The 21,568-nt window shown below is 42.8% G+C and overlaps 2 protein-coding genes across 2 annotated transcripts; both read right to left on the bottom strand.

Annotated features, from left to right (window-relative positions):
- Nucleotides 1–393: 393 nt before the first annotated feature.
- On the bottom strand, nt 394–3,254 carry cav3 (caveolin 3). Its single transcript, XM_021569204.3, has 2 exons — nt 2,890–3,254; nt 394–1,423 (listed from the first exon to the last, which is right to left on the bottom strand). Exons 1-2 carry the CDS (start codon nt 3,004–3,006, stop codon nt 1,082–1,084), a joined length of 459 nt encoding a protein of 152 aa, XP_021424879.1. The 5' UTR covers nt 3,007–3,254; the 3' UTR covers nt 394–1,081.
- Nucleotides 3,255–18,369: 15,115 nt separating this feature from the next.
- Nucleotides 18,370–20,763, bottom strand: LOC110494266 (uncharacterized). Its single transcript, XM_021569206.3, has 6 exons — nt 20,703–20,763; nt 20,386–20,488; nt 20,041–20,213; nt 19,719–19,832; nt 19,517–19,607; nt 18,370–18,949 (listed from the first exon to the last, which is right to left on the bottom strand). The coding sequence occupies exons 2-6, from the start codon at nt 20,450–20,452 to the stop codon at nt 18,870–18,872; spliced, it is 525 nt and encodes a 174-aa protein (XP_021424881.2). The 5' UTR covers nt 20,453–20,488; nt 20,703–20,763; the 3' UTR covers nt 18,370–18,869.
- Nucleotides 20,764–21,568: the final 805 nt, after the last annotated feature.

Consider the following 21,568-nt stretch of genomic DNA (forward strand, 5'->3'; position numbering starts at 1 on the left):
GCCTCTGTAACTCTAGTTTAACCATTCAAATTTGTTAGAGGCTGATTCATGCACATACAAAGCAATTCTACTTTTCTTGGTATGGTTTTCAGTATTGTCAATCACAACCTGCCATGTCAGGATCCAGACCGGTGGTTCGCAATTGGCTTTTCTATCCCTACCTTCCGATGAGCAGAACTGTGCTTGGTTCCACCTGCTGACAAAACGAAGGAATGACAGGGCAATGGAGACCTGAACAGGGGTACACACTTGGCTGAATTGTAGGACCTGCGACTAGAACATTCCACTTGTAATTTTAAAACCCAGGTCTCCTTTTTTCCTAATATTCTTACAGTTTGTACACCCACACAGTCAAGTTATTGGAAGCTTATGTGAAAGAAATGTGAAGCAAAATTGACAATTTAGGATGTGTTTAATCAAAATGATTCAGTAAAGAAACTGCATCTTATTCATTTTGTAAAACATGATATAATCTTGTTCAAGCACTACAATTATCTTTTCCATTGCACAACATCGACTAGTTTACCATTAGGAACAAAACATACACACACACACACACACACACACACACACACACACACACACACACACACACACACACACTGACTGTTTAATATAGTATATCAATTCAGAATTGGTCAATATAGTAGAGATTGTATATTGTCCTACGGGTGCTGCAATGCCGTTAGTGTCACTGGGGTGTTTATGTCATGTGACCGAGGAGCCACTTTCCACAGCATCGCAAAATACATTCACTCTGGGACACAAGTCCTGCCCATGCCATGGCTGCCAGCCCTATATTCCCTCAATGAACAGACAGCTTTCTGCCTTCCAACAGAGCCAGAGCTGTCACCCAACCATGCTGCAGCTGTCACAGAGCCTCTTGTGGCACTGGTCTCTCTGTGCATGTCAGGACTCAAAGGGTTGAGACGGGCGAGGCCCTGGGCTTTGGGCTGGGTAAGGGTAGCGGGGGGGTGTCTTGGGAAATATGAGGACACCAGGACTGGTCATCTGGTCTGGTGGATAAAAAGGGTGTAGCGTTTCATCCAAACATGTGTAAACACTGCGGTGGTGTGAGTGTCTATACCTCTTTGCGCAGGGCCACTTTCACACTGCTGAAGATCTTGCCCAGGGCTTCAAAGAAGGGGTCACAGAAGGTCTGGATGCAGAGGGAGTAGATGCGACTGATGCACTGGGACTCGATCAGGCAGCTCTTGATACAGGGTACCACAGCCCAGATGTGACAGAATGAGATGCAGGCGAAGAGGAAGCCCCAGAGCAGAGCCATAGGGATGCCGAAGATGGCTGAGAGGATGCGATAGCACCAGTACTTGGACACGGTGAAGGTGGTGTAGCTGAGCTTCCACACCCCATCCAGACTGTGTGTGCTGTCGGGCTCTGCGATCACATCCTCAAACTCCACCTGCAGGGAGGGAATACCATGGACAATGTTAGTGGAACCTCACTGAGGAAAGAGTTGAGGGTTGTCTGAGGACCCAACACCAGAGCCAGGATTCAATCAACGGCACGTTGTCATTCAAGCCCGTTGCACTGCTGACAATATGCCTTTTAAAGGTAACTTTCGCAATGTTCACGAAGCAGTCACGGTAAATGCTGCGGATGTCGGCTCAAGTGTAAATTCCCTTTTAAAGTCAAGAGCAATGTGCTTGGTGACAATGCACTTAAATCCCTTCACAGTTTTTTCACTAATCAATGGGATCGATGTGATATGTAAACATACATGTGTTATTGTGACTCAGCACCATGACTGTTATCATCACTAATGCCTGGGGTACATAGTAATGAAATAAACACAGTTTACTTAAAACTATGTCCCTCAGTTTTGCACACTTGATGAATACTTATAGTCCGAACTTATCTCAGATCACGGTTTGGATCACGTTTCCGGAAACTAACAGTTCCTTCATGTAAAATGAAGGCTTACAATGGCCCAGTTTGTAATTGCTTGTTGTATTCAGTATCCAATACCTGGTCCTTACAAAATCCTGGCTCACTGTTGCATAGACATCTGCAACTCAACCCTGAATGGAAATGAACTTGTCAGTGATCGTGACAGGGGGATGTTACATGCAACAGATTCCTAACAAAGCTAAACCAATTTTCATCATTTTAAATATTATAAGAAGTTCTACTTCTGAATCCCAGTCTATTCATTTTAACACACCTTTAAAAGTGTAGACATGCTTTCCATACTTAGTATTTTAATATAACATTTCTTAGTACGATTTAGATGAGCAGTTGAAGTTGACAAAACAGAAAAAGCAAGCTAAGTTTTAAATGAATGATTTGACAACAGGAAAATGTCATTCTGTACAGTTTTTTTAAAACTGCAAGCTCATACTGTAACTTAAACTACTACAATTGTGTAGATAATACTGGATTATAGAACGTGTTCCATTCGATATAAATCCTATCATCTACTTAACATGTACAAAACTTTTCACAATATAATCCAGAGAAGTAGTGCTCTTGGGCCTCACATGTAAGAAACATGCTTAACGTGGCTCACTCAAGTGAATGAAAGTTTTGCCATACACCCTGTTTTATCTCCTTCCATGCTCTCCTGAGCTCTGGGGAAATATAGAAACAGCCTCATAATTTCCCCTTCTGTCACACCCCTTCAGTCCCATTCCAGAAATAAACCCTGGGTGCCGTGCTGAGGCACAAGGCCTTGGGGCTATTTTGGGACCTTCCTGGCAGGAACACAGCAACATACTACAGTGTACTGTGTTGACTTTAAGTTTAGACTTTAGACTTACGTTTTAAACTAAGGTTTAAAACTTGTCTTTCCTTACTTTAGGCAAAAAGGAGTTAAACCTGTAAATTCAGTGTGTGTGTGAGCGGATGGCGTCATCATGGTTCACCTACCTTGATCACATCCTCATTTATCAATTTGGGGTCTCTGTTGATCAGATCGATCTCCTTGGTGTGGCTGTCCTTCACAATCTTCTCCTCGTTGGTGTTGTACTGGTACTGGTCGGCCATGGTGGGGCCGTGGGACTAGACTTGGGCAGAGTCAGGGAGAGTAATGAGGCGTAGAGGGCTGGGGCCAAGGACAGCGAGAGTGAACCCACAAAAGTAGACTGCAGGCAGCACCCTCAGTCTCACTGATCCCCCCCTCTCACTACTGTGATGACACGGCTGAAATACCAGTGGACAGCTGCTGCAGACGTCCTGCTGAAAATGGGGACCTAACGCCACACGACACACCACACACACACTATAGCTCACACAGAGCAAAAGTATGTCATAAAGGGGACCCCAGAGCCGTGTCAAATTTCACACTGGGCTGTGGGGTCAGCTGGGCAGGGTTCACATGGTGGCATGAATTTCCAACGCAGTGAGGACTCTCCTACTCCGACTAACACCAACAGTTCACTAATGTACGATCCACACTGACCCAAAACTTCCAGAAAGGAAGAATGTAGGTCTTTGTCATAAACAGTAATCCACTGAATATACTGTATGCGTAGTTAGCAAAGTACAAATGTAGGATCTTTATGTGATCACCCCGTTGTTGCAGGAAAGTTCCTGCACGGAAAAACATTCAAACTTGCAGTGTACTCTAGATTTAAAAAGGCTTCTAAAGTTTGTAATTTCCACTTTAACATTTCAGAATTGATTTACCCTAACAAAACATTTATCAACCCCTACAAAAATATCTATTGACTATTATCCACTCAATAATTCACTTTTCCTGTTGCAGCAGGATTATTTTCCTTTAATTAATATCCTACATCTGTATAAGTAAATGTCTACATTTTTTTCTAAATGAGTGACAACTGATAAAGGGATTAAGTAAAGGATGAGAAGCATCATACATTGAATTTTCCAGATCAGTCATCATTCAACTATTTTTTTGTTGAATGATTTGATTTTGTTTTGATTCTCCGTTTCTTTCAGGCAAGTGATGGAAAGGAACAGAGGCCAAAAGTCATTGAATGTTGTTTAGCTGTGTAACCCTCTGGTCACTAGCACAGGGTTCATGTGGTAATCCCAGCTCGGTGTCTTCATCTCTTCCCTTCATTCATAAAAGGCTAACGTGATCCTCTCTCAGTATCCTTACCGGTCATTGACTCGTCCACCTCTACTCATCCATGCACTGATGAAAGCACAAGTGATACTGCAGGTCAGCAGGTGTTGATGCATACAGTTGAAGTCGGGAGTTTACATACACTTAGGTTGGAGTCATTAAAACTCGTTTTTCAACCACTCCAAAAAGGTCTTGCTAACAAACTATCGTTTTGGCAAGTCGGTTAGGACTTCTACTTTGTGCATGACACAAGTAATTTTCCAACAATTGTTTACAGACAGATTATTTCACTTAAAATTCACTGCATCACAATTCCAGTAGGTCAGAAGTTTACATACACTAAGCTGACTATGCCTTTAAACAGCTTGGAAAATTCGAGAAAATGATGACATGGCTTTAGAAGCTGCTGATAGGCTAATTGACATCATTTGAGTCGATTGGAGGTGTTCAAGGCCTACCCTCAAACTCCGTCTTTGCTTGACATCATGGGAAGATCAAAAGAAATCAGCCAAGACCTCAGAAAAATAATTGTAGACCTCCACAAGTCTGGTTCATCCTTGGGAGCAATTTCCAAACGCCTGAAGATACCACGTTCATCTGTACAAACAATAGTACACAAGTATAAACACCATGGGACCTCGCAGCCATCATACCGCTCAGGAAGGAGACACGTTCTGTCTCCTAGAGATGACTGTACTTTGTCGCGAAAAGTGCAAATCAATTCCAGAACAACAGCAAAGGACCTTGTGAAGAAGCTGGAGGAAACAGGTACAAAAGTATCTATATCCACAGTAAAATGAGTTCCATGTCGACATAACCTGAACGGCCGCTCAGCAAGGAAGAAGCCACTGCTCCAAAACTGCCATAAAAAAAACAGACTACGGAAATGACCTCCGGTCTGATGAAACAAAAATATAACTCTTTGGCCGTAATGACCATTGTTATGTTTGGAGGAAAAAGGGGAGGCTTGCAAGCCGAGGAACACCACCCCAACAGTGAAGCACGGGGGTGGCAGCATCATGTTGTGGCCCTGCTTTGCTGTAGGAGGGACTGGTGCACTTCACAAAATAGATAGCCTCATGAGGGGTGAAAATTATGTGGATATACTGAAGCAAAATCTCAAGACATCTGTCAGGAAGTTAAAGCTTGGTCGCAAATCGGTCTTCCAAACGGACAATGACCCCAAGCATACTTCCAAAGTTGTGGTAAAATGGTTTAAGGACAGAAAGTCAAGGTATTGGAGTGGCCATCACAAAACCCTGACCTCAATCCTAGAGAATATAGAACATTTGTGGACAGAACTGAAAAAGCGTGTGCAAGCAAGGAGGCCTACAAACCTGACTCAGTTATACCAGCTCTGTCAGGAGGAATGGGCCAAATGTACCCAACTTATTGTGGGAAGCTTGTGGAAGGCTACCTGAAACGTTTGACCCATGTTCAACAATTTAAAGGCAATGCTACCAACTACTAATTGAGTGTATGTACATTTCTGACCCACTGGAAATGTGATGAAAGAAATAAAAGCTGAAATAAATCATTCTCTCTACTATTGTTCTGACATTTCACAATCTTAAAATAAAGTGGTGATCCTAACTGACCTAAGACAGGTAATTTTTACTAGGATTAAATGTCAGGAATTGTGAAAAACTTAGTTTAAATGTACTTGGTTAAGGTGTATGGGAACAGACAACTGTACATACGTTAACAATTAGGAAAATGCATCTCACGTGCTTTTTTTGTCATGGAGTTTTGTCATGGAATTACTTGTAATAAGCAATGCACGATATGCATAAGGGACAGATCTCAATTTACTGGGGGGAGGTGTGGTCTACAATAGGGGGGGTTGTCAAGCTTTTTGGGGGGCTTTGGGCAGGATTGTGTGTTTTTTTGGGGGGCTTTGGGCAGGATAGTGTGTTTTTGGGGGGGGGGGGGGCGCAGGGCAGGGCAGTGCATTTTGTCCCTAGTTTACATTTGCTCTACTGCTCGTATTTTCCCTGTAAAAAATGGTACGATTTCGTTTTTGATATTACCCTAATAAAGTTTAGAAACATTTGTGAAGGTTTGGAATAGTGTGGCTATTATTAAGCTTTAGCTACTGCAGGCCTATGATATGAAGGCAGTGCGCCCCGGCGACAGTTGAACTTGAGTTGAGAAAGACTGTTTCAGGCCTCCAACAATTACTCTTATAATCTAAAAACATAATGCTTATCTTTATACAAAATGTTCAGATTGAAAATTTACGAATTACCCTCTTTCTGTACGTGTCACGCCCCCCGGCACTCGAGGGCGCCAGGATCCCCAGCATTATGCACTCAAGCCACCATCAGTACACACACCCACCTTCCCCCCGTCACGTGCATCAGCGATCATTGGACTCACGTGGACTCAATTACTTGTGTCATTACCTTCCCTATATCTGTCTGTTCCCAAGCTCTGTTCCCGGCTTCGGGATTGTTAGTCATATGCCCTTGTTAACCCGTGTGCTGACGGTGTTCCTGTCGTGTTCTATGTCTATACCCTAATAAATGTCTGACTCCCCATACCTGCTTCTCCTGTCCAGCATCAGGTCCTTACAGTACGTCTCTATGTAGTGGGTAGTAATATTTGACATTTTATGTACAGTATATATGATATTATACCTCACATACGACTTCTATAATTAACATTTTTATCTGACTCTATGAAGATAATTAGCAATATGCAAGACACTACAGTTGAACCATGTGCAAGTATTATGTGTTTAGCTGGCTAACATCAAGGAATGGTCATGAGAAGTGAATATCAAAGTAAGTATTATTTAATACCTTTGTAAAATGAATTGATTCACATACAAAAGAAAACTTAGGTTAGAAGGCAATACAGAAATTAACAAAGCATTATTCTAGACAAATAGATTCCAAGGTTAACTTACAAGGCAAAGCATGGACAAAAAAATATGCTTACTAGGCCAGAGGCCTCGAAGCCTAGGAAATGAAGGCATGTAATTCCATTTGCAACATCTGAAGGTGTAACCTTTCAAGCCAAAACCAACCAACAAAATGATACCAAGTGTACAGTGTAAGCTGACCACCAAAGACCAATCTCCACAAGTAGTTGAAGGATCTAAGAACTTGTGTGGAGGATGAGACCAGTGTAAATGAGACAGAATTCCTGAAAGGACAATAAAACCTTATTGAGAGTAATTTAGAGTTCACCCTGTGAACCACAGAGAAAATACATCCATATAGATAGCACCAGACTTATTGTCAGCTACCAAACATGGATACTATATCATTATTCTACCATAGTCAGTCCTTTAGATGTTGTAGCAAATATATATTGTGTCCCCTCAGAGAGGGGAAGGGCTGATTAGTCCTTTGGCATTGTCCTTTGTCTTCCTTGTGCTCCTGGACCATATGTCATGCAACTCCAGGTGTCAAAGAGCACATAAATTAGGGCTGAGCCTACATATACTGTATCTGTACAGCAGACACAGTAGCCATTTGACATAAAAACATGTATATAAGTGTCATAGCATGCCACCGGCATATCTCTCTGTGGTTAAGTCTAAGATTCTCTTCTTTTACATAGGAGGAAACATTTGGACACGCCTACTTATTACAAGGTTTTTCTTTGTTTTACTATTTTCTACATTGTAGAATAATAGTGAAGACATCAACACTATGACATAACACATATGGAATCATGTAGTAAGCAAAAAAGTGTTAAACAAATCAAAATGTATTTTATATTTGACATTCTTCAAAGTAGCCACTCTTTGCCTTGATGACAGCTTTGCACTCTCTTGGTATTCTGTCAACCAGCTTCAACTGGAATGCTTTTCCAACCGTCTTGAAGGAGTTCCCACATATGCTGAGCACTCGTTGGTTGCTTTTCCTTCACACTACCATCCAACTAATCCCAAACCATCTCAATTGGGTTGAGGTTGGGTGATTGTGGAGAACAGGTCATCTGATCACTCTCCTTATTTGTCAAATAGCCCTTAAACAGCCTGGAGGTGTGTTGGGACATTGTCCTGTTGAAAAACAAATGATAGTCCCACTAAGCGCAAACCTAATGGGATGGCGTATCGCTGCAGAATGCTGTGGTAGCCATGCTGGTTAAGTGTGCATTGAATTCTAAATAAATCACTGACCGTGTCACCAGCAAAGCACCCCACACCATCACACCTCCTCCTCCTCCATGCTTCACGGTGGGAACCACACATGTGAATATCATCTGTTCACCTACTGTGTCTCACAAAGACACGGCGGTTGGAACCAAAAATGTCAAATTTGGACTCATCAGACCAAGGGTTGGATTTCCACCGGTCTAATATCCATTGCTCGGGTCTCTTGGCCCAAGCAAGTCTCTTCTTCTTATTGGTGTCCTTTAGTAGTGGCCTCCTAGCAGCTTTATGGGTCTGGTGAGCAATCAGCCCCTTAATTACTCCCCAACCTCAATCAATGTACGTCGATGTACGTCTCCCTTCTCAACAGGGCATCCTAGTTCCCATGCTTCGCCACTGACCTGTGGACAACAGAACAAGAGAAGTGTTGAAGGGACAAGAACCAGCTGGTGACTCGGTCGTTCATGTCCTTTCCCCTGGCCATCCAGACCAGGGGAGCATGGTCTGTGACCCTTCACCACTAGACACTCTTAATCGACAATCAAGCAGTTTTTTTCTCAAACTATTAACTTCCGTCTTATGTATATGATGGGGTGTTCCTCCCCATTGTTTACCATGGACAGGACGGCCCCTAGTCCTGTGTCACAGGCATCCATCTGCACCAACATTGGTACCTGTAAATTGGGCGTCACAAGAATCAGATGGGAGCACAGGGGTTCCTTCAGGTGCCTGAACGCCGCTTCGGCCTCATCCGACCACCTCACTGTTTTCGGGAAGCGGGCCCTAGTCACATCGGTAAGAGGGGAGGCTATAGCCACAAAGTTGGGGATAAACCGGCTATACTATCCCGCCTGCCCCAGGAATGACTTGACCTGTGTCTTGGTGTGACGGGCAAGCCAGTTACGAACTGCCTGGACCTTTCGCTCCTGGTGCTTGACGTTCCCCCGTCCGATCAAATACCCCAGGTACTCTACCTCCTCGAAACCCCAGCTTAAATTTCTTGGGATTCGCTGTCAACCCAGCTTGCCTGAGCCCATCCAGTACCGCCTAGAGGTGTGTCAGGTGCTCTTCCCAACCCAGGCTTTGGATGATGATGTCCTCCAAATAGGCTGATGCATATTGTTGGTGAGGTCGTAAGAATCAGTCCATCAGGCGCTGGAACGTGGGTGGGGCTCCATGGAGACCAAACGGGAGGACCCGGTATTGGTATAAGCCGTCCGGTGTCGAGAATGCCATCTTCTCCTGGAAGGAGGCTGCCAAGGGTACCTGCCAATATCCCTTGGTCAGGTCAAGGATGCTGATGTCTCGGGCCTTTCCCAAATGGTCAATGACCTTGTCCACCCTCAGCATGGGATAGGCAACGAACAAACTGATGATCACCTCCCGGAAGTCATTGCAGAAATGCAGACTACCGTCTGGGGCTGCACTGTTCTTTGTGGGACTCCTCAATGACTCCCATCCTCAGCATAGCCTCCACCTCCTGCTTCCCGGCCTTCCTTCGGGCCTTGGGATCCGGTATGGCCTCTTTAGTATCTTTCACCGTGCCAGGTGCGGAAGTGGTGTTCATTTCTCGGGACCACCACTGGTCCCGTTGACATCCCGTGTTTTGACCACAACACAACCAAGACTGTCCTCACTTGCCATCTCTCCATGTGGTAAATCTGTTGGGGTTTCTCTCTCCCCGGCTGCTGTTCATTGTAATTTACGGGTTCCAGCTTCTCTGTCACCTCGTAAGGCCCGTGTCATGTTGCCAGGGACTTACGTTCTGCGGTGGGGATTTAAACTAGCACATTGTCACCCACATGGAACTCACGGGCTGGGTACCCGATTGTAGACCTTGGTTTGGGCATTCTGGACTTTCTCCACATGTTCCCTTACCACGGCCATATGGCTGTCATCCTCTCCCGCATCATCTATAGATGTTCCATCACACTGCATAAGGGGGTCTGCTGGGCTTCCCACACCTCCTTGGCGTGATCTAGTTGGCTGCGTGGTCTCCTCCCGTAGAGGAGATCAAAAGGGGAAAACCCAGTGGAGGCCTGGGGCACTTCTCGGATCGAGAACATTAGGTGGGGTAGTAGCTGGTCCCATTTCTTCCCGTCCCGCTCGATGACCTTCCTCATCATTTGTTTGAGCGTCTTATTGAACCGTTCGACGAGCCCATCCGTCTGTGGATGAGGGACAGAGGTCCGGACTGCTTTATCTGTAGGCGAGCACACAAATCTTTCATTAGACAGGACATGAACTTGGTATTCCCAGGTGCACCCCCAGAAAAAGGGTGTGGGCCAGCTGAAGAACGATTCTGATGTACCGGAAGGCAGCAACAGCACCTATCGAAGTACCCCTGTTTGTTCAATACTTGATACAACAGGTTATGTTTTATTTGGAAATGGGGTATCTCCAGTCACTCACCCCCGGAAGAAGCTAACCATCCACCGCTATCACTCAGGCTGCGGCGACTTTCAAGTTCAGATCCTCCCACTGGGCGGTCCCAAACTGTCCTCTCAGGGGGCTCAGGGCAGGTGTCTCAGCGGGTCCCTCGAAATCGAGGAGGTGGAGCATGGGCTCCTCCTCCGGTTTTTCACCAGTTGAAGTTGGTTCCTGAGTCCCCTCGAACCCCGACTCCGGGTCCGTAGACACGGGGTCGGCAATTGCTTGATTCCTTGCCGCGCAGGCGACGGTCCTTCCCCGCTCTCATTTGTCGCCGGCTCATACACTTTTTCCCAGCTCCTGCCGCCACAGTGCCGCAAACAGCGGACAATCTCGTCCCACAATCTAGTCCCACGAGGAGAGCATCTCAGGTACGGCACCCACCACCATCTGACAGCTTCCTTGTGGGGTCACGATGACGTGCAGGTCTACCCCTACATGCGCGCCTGCTCTTACAAGTGCGCCTGCTGGCCCATCCGACCTCACCACGGTCGGTCGTATGGGCCAGCAGGCGGTCTTGTACGAGCATTAATACACTCCCAGAATCCAACAGAGTGTGGGTGTCGTGACCGTCGACCCCGGGTGCCACACTCAAAACACCTCCCTTGGTCTCCATCAACCTGGGGTCGTCAGCAGCAGGTCGACTCTCCCCGGCTGCAGTCCTTTAGCCCAGGTGACTGTCAGATAGGGGAGCATGGTGGTTGGGTTTTCCTTCCATCCCCTCCCACGGCTCTCGGACTTGGCATGCGTCCCCGTGAACAGTAGTATTCTGGTCCATCTCCACAGCTCCTCCAAGGTCTACCTCCAACCCTCCTGTGTGCTGCCCTGCTGGCTTGTGAGCAATCAGCCCCTTGAGTACTCACCAACCTCAATTAGCCCCAATTAGGAGGACCCGTCGAGACCTGGCAAATCCAGCAGAGGTAGCCATCACCGTGTGATGTAGATTCTGTCTGTCACCAGGCCTTCACGAGTTTCTCCCAGGTGGCTTGTGCGCCACAATATAAATATATATATATATATATATATATATATATATATATATATATACAGTTGAAGTCAGAAGTTTACATACACCTTAACCAAAGATGTTTACATACACTCAATTAGTATTTGGTAGCATTGCCTTTAAATTGTTTAACTTGGGTCAAACGTTTCGGGTAGCCTTCCACAAGCTTCCAACAATAAGTTGGGTGAATTTTGGCCCATTCCTACTGACAGAGCTGGTATAACTGAGTCAGGTTTGTAGGCCTCCTTGCTTGCACAGGCTTTTTCAGTCCTGCCCACAAATGTTCTATATTCTCTAGGATTGAGGTCAGGGTTTTGTGATGGCCACTCCAATACCTTGACTTTCTGTCCTTAAACCATTTTACCACAACTTTGGAAGTATGCTTGGGGTCATTGTCCGTTTGGAAGACCGATTTGCAACCAAGCTTTAACTTCCTGAATGATATCTTTAGATGTTGCTTCAATATATCCACATCATTTTCATGCTTCTTCACAAGGTCCTTTGCTGTTGTTCTGGGATTGATTTGCACTTTTCGCACCAAAGTACGTAAATCTCTAGGAGACAGAACGTGTCTCCTTCCTGAGCGGTATGACGTCTGCGTGGTCCCATGGTGTTTATACTTGCGTACTATTGTTTGTACAGATGAACATGGTACCTGCAGGTGTTTGGAAATTGCTCCTATGGATGAACCAAACTTGTGGAGGTCTACAATTGTTTTCTAAGGTCTTGGCTGATTTCTTTTGATCTTCCCATGATGTCAAGCAAAGACGGAGTTTGAGGGTAGGCCTTGAACACCTCCAATCGACTCAAATTATGTCAATTAGCCTATCAGCAGCTTCTAAAGCCATGACATAATTTTCTGGAATTTTCCAAGCTGTTTAAAGGCACAGTCAACTTAGTGTATGTAAACCTCTGGCCCACTGGAATTGTGATACAGTGAATTATAAGTGAAATAATCCGTCTGTAAACAATTGTTGGAAAAATTACTTGTGTCATGCACAAAGTAGATGTCCTAATCGACTAGCCAAAACTATAGTTTGTTAAACAAGAAATTTGTGGAGTGGTTGAAAAACGAGTTTTAATGACTCCAACATAAGTGTATGTAAACTTTCAACATCAACTGTAAATGGTTGTTACTGAATCTTAACTTCCAGAATTCTGATGTAAGACCTTAATTTGAACCAGTTTGTTACAGCAGGAAAATTATCCTGGAGCAACAGGAAATTTTAATTATTATTATGTGGATTATAATTAATGGCCATTTTTTGTAGGGGTTGATACATATTTTTTTAGTGCTAATCAAGTCTGACATTTTAAAGTGGAACACAACAAGTTGCATATCCTCAGCAAGAAAATAATGATCAAATTCAGATCCCGCATCTGTACAATTCCATTGCAAAACCTGACAATAATTTTCAATAAAAAAAGACCACCCAAAATATAATTGAATCAAAGTATGATTATGTATTGAAAGGAAACACCTACATAACTTAACAGGGTGTTGGACCACCACGAGCCACCATGAGCTTCAATGCACCTTGGCATAGATTCTACAAGTGTCTGGAACTCTATTGGAGGGATGCGACATCATTCTTCCACGAGAATTTACATCAGTTTGTGTTTTGTTGATGGTGGTGGAAAAAGCTGTCTCAGGCACCGCTCCCAAATCTCCAATAAGTGTTCCGTTGCGTTGAGATCTGTTGACTCAGATGGCCGTGACCATTCGTGCCCTGTGGATTCTATGGGGGCATAACCATGGTAGCAAAAAATAATGGCCTGCCCAGCATTTTATACATGACCCTAACCATGATGGGATGTTAATTGCTTAATTAACTCAGGAACCACACCTGTGTGGAAGCACGTGCTTTCAAATATTCTTTGTATCCCTTGTTTACTCAAGTATTTACTCTGCTTTCAAAAATACAATTGAATCGATGTATCATTATGTATGTATCTGTAGCCATTGTGTCACCTTTCATTATATGGTCTCAAAGTACTCAACTTAAATCAAACTCAGAACAATTTTGTACAATACTAGAAAAATAAAATCAGAGAGTATTGGCAAAATCCCTTTTGCACTCTCTGTTTGGACTCCTAGGAAAAGTCAGTCCATTGAAGTATGAATCTTGCAGAGAGTTTTGGCAGAGGTGACGATACTGGAACAGCTCATGTCATCAAAGCCTGCTTCACCTGTAGAGGAGAATGTCCTTGTGAGTTGAAGGGCAAGACAGAACAAAGGTACATCTGTTTACCCTTCCCTGAAAGCGGCCAATGAAAATGACAGAATTGTCTATTTCTGTATTTAACCAGAGCTCCTCTACATCTATAAACCCCACGATGGAGTGGATTGACATTCAATTGTACTCCTGCTCACCCAACATCTACAGACCACACAGATCCTTATACTTGGGGTTCCAGAAAGGTTGTACAGTATATTTGTCCAGACGGTTTGTGTTACTGACCATTGATTTTCAGCAGTGCCAATCAGTCCTCACTCTCTCCATTCATGTTACGCTGAGAACCTCTCATCCAGTTCTTCTGGGGAAATCCAGACTGTCAGGGAGAAAAGGGAAAAGTCTATGTCAGCATCTACTTGGTGGTCAGTAGTAGCTAAGTGTAACGGATGTGAAACGGCTAGCTTAGTTAGCGGTGCGCGCTAAATAGCGTTTCAATCGGTGACGTCACTTGCTCTGAGACCTTGAAGTAGTAGTTCCCCTTGCTCTGCAAGGGCCGCGGCTTTTGTGGAGCGATGGGTAACGATGCTTCGTGGGTGACTGTTGTTGATGTGTGCAGAGGGTCCCTGGTTCACGCCCGGGTATGGGTGAGGGGATGGTCTAAAGTTATACTGTTACATTGGTGCCGTGACCCGGATCACTGGTTGCTGCGGAAAAGGAGGAAGGTCAAAAGGGGGGTGAGTGTAACGGATGTGAAAAGGCTAGCTTAGTTAGCGGTGCGCGCTAAATAGCGTTTCAATCGGTGACGTCACTTGCTCTGAGACCTTGAAGTAGTAGTTCCCCTTGCTCTGCAACGATGCTCCGTGGGTGACTGTTGTTGATGTGTGCAGAGGGTCCCTGGTTCGCGCGAGGGGACGGCCTAAAGTTATACTGTTACATAAGGTCCTTGACTAATAAAAATAAATATTAAATTAGAGTACTCCAGGAATAAGGAATAACTGTTGTCAAAAAGGTAGCAAGTTCACCAGTAACAGTTGGGTCGAGAAAACCCTGGAGGACATGGGTTCTGATTGGGCCATGGTGGGGGCCTTCTGGCAAATCTATCCACTAGTGCAGCTAATCCCAGATACCCTGGTGGAGACCTCCCTGAGAAGAAGACAGATATTTCACATCCCTGCAAGCTGTATGTTGCATGAATAATTACCACAATAACAAATTAAACCAAACAACAAAATCTTGAGAGTAAATTATGGAAAAATGCTCTATGTGTTTGGAAAGAAAATGTGATTGAGTTCAAGCATCCACTCACCAGTCATCTCGGTCCCCAGGATGGTGAGGAGGACACAGAAAAGAACAGACACAGTCATGACTCCCATGATGACCTGGACAATGCTGGTGCTCTGGTGGTCTCACTGCAGTTATTTTCATGTACAGAGTTATACCAACAGTGTGTACTCAGAAACTAAATAACTATGTATAAAACAGTCCATACAAAAGATATGCATTATTATTTCACTTCTACATCATTGTTTTTTTTTATTTTAAATTTTACCCCTTTTTCTCCCCAATTTAGCTACTAAATAGTAGTAGCTACTATCTTGTCTCATTGCTACAACTCCCGTACGGGCTCGGGAGAGACGAAGTCTGAATGTCATGCGTCCTCCGATACACAACCCAACCAGCCGTACTGCTTCTTAACACAGCGCGCATCCAACCCGGAAGCCAGCCGCACCAATGTGTCGGAGGCTACACCGTGCACCTGGCAACCTTGGCTAGCGCGCACTGAGCCCGGCCCGCCACAGGAGTCGCTGGTGCGCGATGAGACAAGGAGATCCCTACCGACCAATCCCTCCCTAACCCGGACGATGCTAGGCCAATTGTGCGTCACCCCACGGACCTCCCGGTCGCGGCCGGTCTTCTACATCATTTTAATGAGTGACAAGTACAAATCAAGTTTATCTGGCATTCATAGCTTTGTTATGAGTAAAACACCAAAATCATAAATATCCTTACCAAAGTCAGCAGAGAGAAGATGACCTCTGCCTTCCTCAAAAAGTATTCAGAAAGTTCAGGTGTCTTCTCAGTCAAAATGTAGGGCCTTATAAACAGAGATGTTGAGAAGTTCTGCTTGAGATATCATCTGCAAGTCATGTCAGGTCATGTTTGTGTTCATTTCCATCAGATTCTGCAACACTGATCAGTCATTGGGATCTGTAATGTCGTTGTGTACAATGTGACTTTAATGTTTAGAATGCAATGTGTTACTTGACTGAACAAAGCATTTTGTATCTATACTGCCTGCACAAATAATCTCTGCTTCCTATGAAAATGATCGTGTTTAATGGGTATTATATAGTGGGTATTAAGGTCCAAGATGTTTGACAATATAACATATTTTGTTCTTGTTCTCGTTGTGAAAACTGAGCCCATAAACTCAATGGAATCAATAATCATTCAATAATTAGCTAGGTTCACAGATTTCAAATAGTAAGCACCCATCAGTTTTCTGTTCTTACATTGTTCCTCCCATTGCTTCGCATGTTCACCTGCATTTGTACTGTAGCACCTTTCCAGACTTGCATGGATAGTTATGTAATATTACACAGAATGAACAGTAGCCTAAGAGACCAAATATGACCACTAGTGTCCCCGAAAACTTCTTCAAAGTTAAAACCGTAGTTTTACCTGCCTTAATGAACAAATGTAGGACGATACATTGAATAATGTTCAAAGATGATAAAAAAAATAATACAGATACTGTATAGTAATGCTGTTCGAAACACAAGCAACTAAAGTCGTAGCAACCAATGTCCTTAACTGACCTGTGATCAGGTGCAGATAAGGTTCTGAAGTTAAGCAACCCTGTAATGTTGACATGCACACTGTGACTATTGGAAATGTACAGTAAAACCCCTGGCACAATTCTTACATTTTGTTGCCTTTTATGGAATTTAACCTTTTTCCACTGATCTACTACAAAACCTAGCCTCCACTGATCATACTTCCCAATTTCAAGGTGAAGAATAGAATATGAATATGTAGAAATACATTTTTACTAACTAGTTAAAAATGAAACATTTAAAAGTATTTAATTGACTAGCTACCACGAGTAAGCAGATTTGACACTGAACAAAAATATAAATGCAAAGTGATATAAAAAATCCCAGAAATGTTCCATACACACAAAAAACGTATTTATCTCAAATTGTATGCACAAATGTGTTCATATCCCTGTTAGTGAGCATTTTTCCTAAACCAAGATAATCCATCCACCTGACAGGTGTGGCATATCAAGAAGCTGATTAAACAGCATGATCATTACACAGTTGCACCTTGTGCTGGGGACAAATAAAGGCCACTCTAAAATGTGCAGCTCTGTCACACAACACAATACCACAGATATCTCATGTTTTAAGACAGTGTGCAATTGCAATGCTGACTGCGGGAATGTCCATCAGAGCTGTTGACAGAGAACTGAATGTTAATTTCTCCACCAGAATCGGCCTCCAACGTCGTTTTAGAGAATTTGGCAGTACGTCCAACAGGGACGCTCAAAAAGTATTATATGTTATGTTTGGTATGTATGTATTAATTTGTGGATGTACATCATACATTTTGTATCATATGTGAAGAATTACAACTTGTATGATCTGTTATGAATTACAATTCATGTTATGTTACGAATTACAATTTGTACAATATGTAACGAATTTACAATACGTATGATATGTTACGAATTCCAATTTGTTGTGGCTAACTTTAGCTGGATGGCTAGGTGGCTAATGCTAACGTTAACTAGATGGCTGACATTAGCTGGGCTAGAGGTTAAGGTTAGGGTTTAGATTAAGGGTAGAGTTAGGAGTTAGGTTAAAGGGTTCAAGTTAAGGGGAGGGGAGGGTTAGCTAACTTTCTAAGTAGTTAAAAAGTAGTAAGTAGTTGCAAAATTGCTAATTCGCTAAAACGCTAAAGTTGTCCATGATGAGATTCAAACACGCAACAAATGAGTACCTAGGTGAATGCTATCATTAAAATGTAACTCTACAACATTACAACACATATATCATCAGCACTTACATTGATGGCCTAATTTTACCCTACCGCAGTGGTTTTAGGAAACTCCTGCTTTACAGTCCACATCAGGCCTGCAAGTCACATTATACTGGCTTGCAAAGTGAAGTATAATTCCTATTGGAATCCGGCCAAGGTTAGGACATCCAATAGTTTGAATTTTTATTCACCTGCAACCTGCATTTGGAATGACTGTCAGGGTTAGGAAAGTTGATAAGGAGACTACCTAAACCATTTAAACTGGAACAACCATTTCAGTAACAGGTGCAATAAATTATTGGATTTGTTTAGAAAAATGTATGCTATTTATCTCTGTGTAGCATAAGATTAATCAATCAATCAATGTACATGCAATAACACAGATATTAAAAACAATCATAACACTTTATAATAATGTTAACAAATATGATCAATAAAATATGAATAGATAGTGCACATACTATTTATGTAAGTGCTGCTGGTTGAGATGACCCTACTGATTGATGTTGTTTATTTTACAGTGATATAAGTTGATCATGCTGAGACAGGGTGATGCTGAATGTTTTTATTCAAAAAGATATGCAAGGAAGCAAGGAGGGATGTACATGGCACAACAATTTCACAAATTCAATAGATATTCCAGATATAATGGATATAGACTATTTCCACTGTTAGAGTAAGTATTGAGAATAACTGTCTGTTTTCATAATTATATAATTCATCTTGAAATGGGATTGTAAGGGAATCAAACCTTTTTGTATGTACCCGCATGTTCGGTACAGTATCTTAAAGATAGCTTCCAGAATACTACAGTGACAATTCCATTGCAAAACCAGACTATTAATTTCAGTAGAAAAAAGGCCACGTGAAATACAATTGAATCAATGTATCATTATGTATGAATCTGTAGCCATTACATCACTTTTCATGATATTGTCTCTGAGTATTAGACTTAAAGTCAATTCAGAACAATTTGGTGCGATAGTAGAAAAAGAAAATCACAGAGTATTGTCAAAATCCACTCTCTGTCTGGCCTTCTTGCACGAAGAATTAAGACGTTTCTATCTCGCAGAGAGCGAACGCGGTGTTGTCCACTCTGGAACAGCTGATATCATCAAAACCTGTTTTTTCTGTAAAGGAGAATGTCCTTGTGAGTTTCAGGGCAAGGCAGAACAGAAGAACAATGACCATGGACAGCAGGTACGTACGGCTGTTGACCCTTCACTGAATGGAAATGACAGAACTTTCTCATTCTGTATTTAACCAGAGGAGCTCCTCTACCACTATAAAAACCCACTATGGAGTGACTCGACATTGCACTCCTGCTCACCGTATCGTGGAAGTATCGTGGAACGTATGGCAGAACATCCGAGTTAAAATGTAAAGCTAATTTCTGATTGAGATGACATATGCAGCATTTACCATGAATGCATTCTCTGCGAACAAGGGAACATTGAGTTTAAATTTAAATGGAGTTTTAACGCAGATGTTCCTCTGCACGTTTGCGATACGGATTGAATCCAGCCCTTAGATCATTCTACTTGGGGTTCCACGAAGTGGGGTTCCAGAGCACATTTGTCTAGACAGTTGTGGCACAACTATATAAACACAGTTAATCTGTGGTCCCTATAAAAGTAATTTTACCAGACCCCTATTGTTTACTGTTACCAAAACAAGAATAAGTTTGCGATACTGACCACCAAATTTCACCAATGCCAAGCAGCCCTCATGCTTTCCATTCTGGTCACGCACAGAGCCTTTCAACCAGTTCTTCTGGGGAAATCCAGACTGCCAGGGAGAAAAGGGAAAAGTTAACATCAGTATTTAATTGGTAGTCAGTATTAACCAAAATAAATATTAAATTAGAGTGCTTTGGGAACTAGGAATAGGGTATTTTACCTCATGGCTCCCCTTAACCCAGATATATCCATCTTCTACCAGGGAAAGAGCATACTCGTACACCTTACTGTTAGTGATAGAAGCAAGGGATCCACCTCTTTGACGGCATGCATTCTGTACGAGGAAGCAAGAGCATGACATTGACTTCTCATATTCATTCATTGTCTTTATTTGTATCATCCATAAAGCTGAAGTGATATAGGCGTTCCATCTCATTCATATTCATATATTGAGAATGAACAATACAACAAACTATCTTCCACCTCACGTATCATCACTCTAAATGGGATGCTTGTCAGTAAACATCAGTCATGAAACTTACATTTGCCGCCGACATTGACTTCAAACTGCTGTCGAAACGGTAGCAAGTGCTCCAGAAATGGTTGGGTCGAGAAAACCCAGATGGACACTGGTACAGATCTGCAATTGGTTCAGATCTTCTTGCAAATCTCTCCACTGGTTGGGGTAAATTGGGATACCCTGGTGGAGACCTCCCTGAGAAGACAAATATTTCACATCCCTGCAAGCTGTATGTTCCATGCAAAATTACCACAACAACAGATTGAACCAAACGAAAAAATCCTGAGAGTAAATGATGGAAAACGTTTCTATGTACACTGTATCTGGAGTAGAGATGGGATTGAGCTCAAGCATGGCTGTCACTCACCAGTCACCTTGGTCCCCAGGAAGGTGAGGAGGACACAGAAAAGAACAGACACAGTCATGACTCCCATGATGACCTGGACAATGGTGGTGCTCTGGTAGTCTCACTGCAGTTATTTTCATGTACAGAGTTATACCAACACAGTGTGTTACTCAGAATATACAGTATATCACAGATTTATGCACAATAAAATAAGTCCATACAAAATATATGCATTATTATTTCACTTCTACAATGTTTTGAGAGCGACGGGTACAAATCTATTTGATCTATTTGTGGCATACATAGCTTTGTTATGAGTAAATCATAAATATCCTTACCAAAGTCAGCAGAGAGAAGATGACCTCTGCCTTCCTCAAAAAGTATTCAGAAAGTTCAGGTGTCTTCTCAGTCAAAATGTAGGGCCTTATAAACAGAGATGTTGAGAAGTTCTGCTTGAGATATCATCTGCAAGTCATGTCAGGTCATGTTTGTGTTCATTTCCATCAGATTTTGCAACACTGATCAGTCATTGGGATGTGTAATGTCACTGTGTGCAATGTGAGATTACTGTTGAGAACGCAACGTGTTACTTGAGTGAACCCAGCATTTTGTATCTATACTGTACTATAATCCTGCACAAATTATCTCTGCTTTCCTAGGACAATTATGGGTGTTAATGGGTGCATATGAAAGATGCTACAGTACAGTTAATGTCATCATTATAATATGTAAACTGAATGAAAATACAAATGCAACCTACAATAATTTCAAAGATTTTACTGGTTACAGTTCATATAAAGAAATCTGTTAATTGAAATAAATAAATAAATAAATGATGCCCTAATCAGGGATCTGTTTGTCACAGATCCCTGTATAAAATTGATCAGAAAACCCGTTAGTATCAGCTGTAACCACCATTTGCTACATGCAGCATGACACATCTCCTTCGCATAGTGTTGATCAGACTGTTGATTGTGGCCTGTGGATTGCAAAACTTGAAATATCTGTGGCATTGTGTTGTGTGACAAAACTGCACATGTCAGTGGCCTTTTATTGTCCCCAGCGTAAGGTGCACCTGTGTGATGATCATGCTCTTTAATCAGCTTGTTAATCGGCCACACCTGTCAGGTGGATGGATTATCTTGGCAAAGGAAAAATTATACCTAACAGGGATGTAATCAAATTTGTTCACAAAATGTCAGAT

The sequence above is a fragment of the Oncorhynchus mykiss genome, chromosome 17 (genome assembly GCF_057628025.1).
Source record: "Oncorhynchus mykiss isolate SJ-2025 chromosome 17, ASM5762802v1, whole genome shotgun sequence".
Classification (NCBI taxonomy): Eukaryota; Metazoa; Chordata; class Actinopteri; order Salmoniformes; family Salmonidae; genus Oncorhynchus; species Oncorhynchus mykiss.

What these genes read in the sequence shown, in the direction of transcription:
- LOC110494266 (XM_021569206.3), bottom strand. Translation starts at nt 20,452, where the DNA reads ATGGGAGTCATGACTGTGTCTGTTCTTTTCTGTGTCCTCCTCACCTTC. An exon ending in CCTGGGGACCAAGGTGACTG is followed by an intron (nt 20,214 to 20,385) that starts GTGAGTGACAGC and finishes TTGTCTTCTCAG; the next exon opens with GGAGGTCTCCACCAGGGTAT. An exon ending in GGGTTAAGGGGAGCCATGAG is followed by an intron (nt 19,608 to 19,718) that starts GTAAAATACCCT and finishes TCTCCCTGGCAG; the next exon opens with TCTGGATTTCCCCAGAAGAA.
- cav3 (XM_021569204.3), bottom strand. Translation starts at nt 3,006, where the DNA reads ATGGCCGACCAGTACCAGTACAACACCAACGAGGAGAAGATTGTGAAG. An exon ending in TAAATGAGGATGTGATCAAG is followed by an intron (nt 1,424 to 2,889) that starts GTAGGTGAACCA and finishes CCCTCCCTGCAG; the next exon opens with GTGGAGTTTGAGGATGTGAT.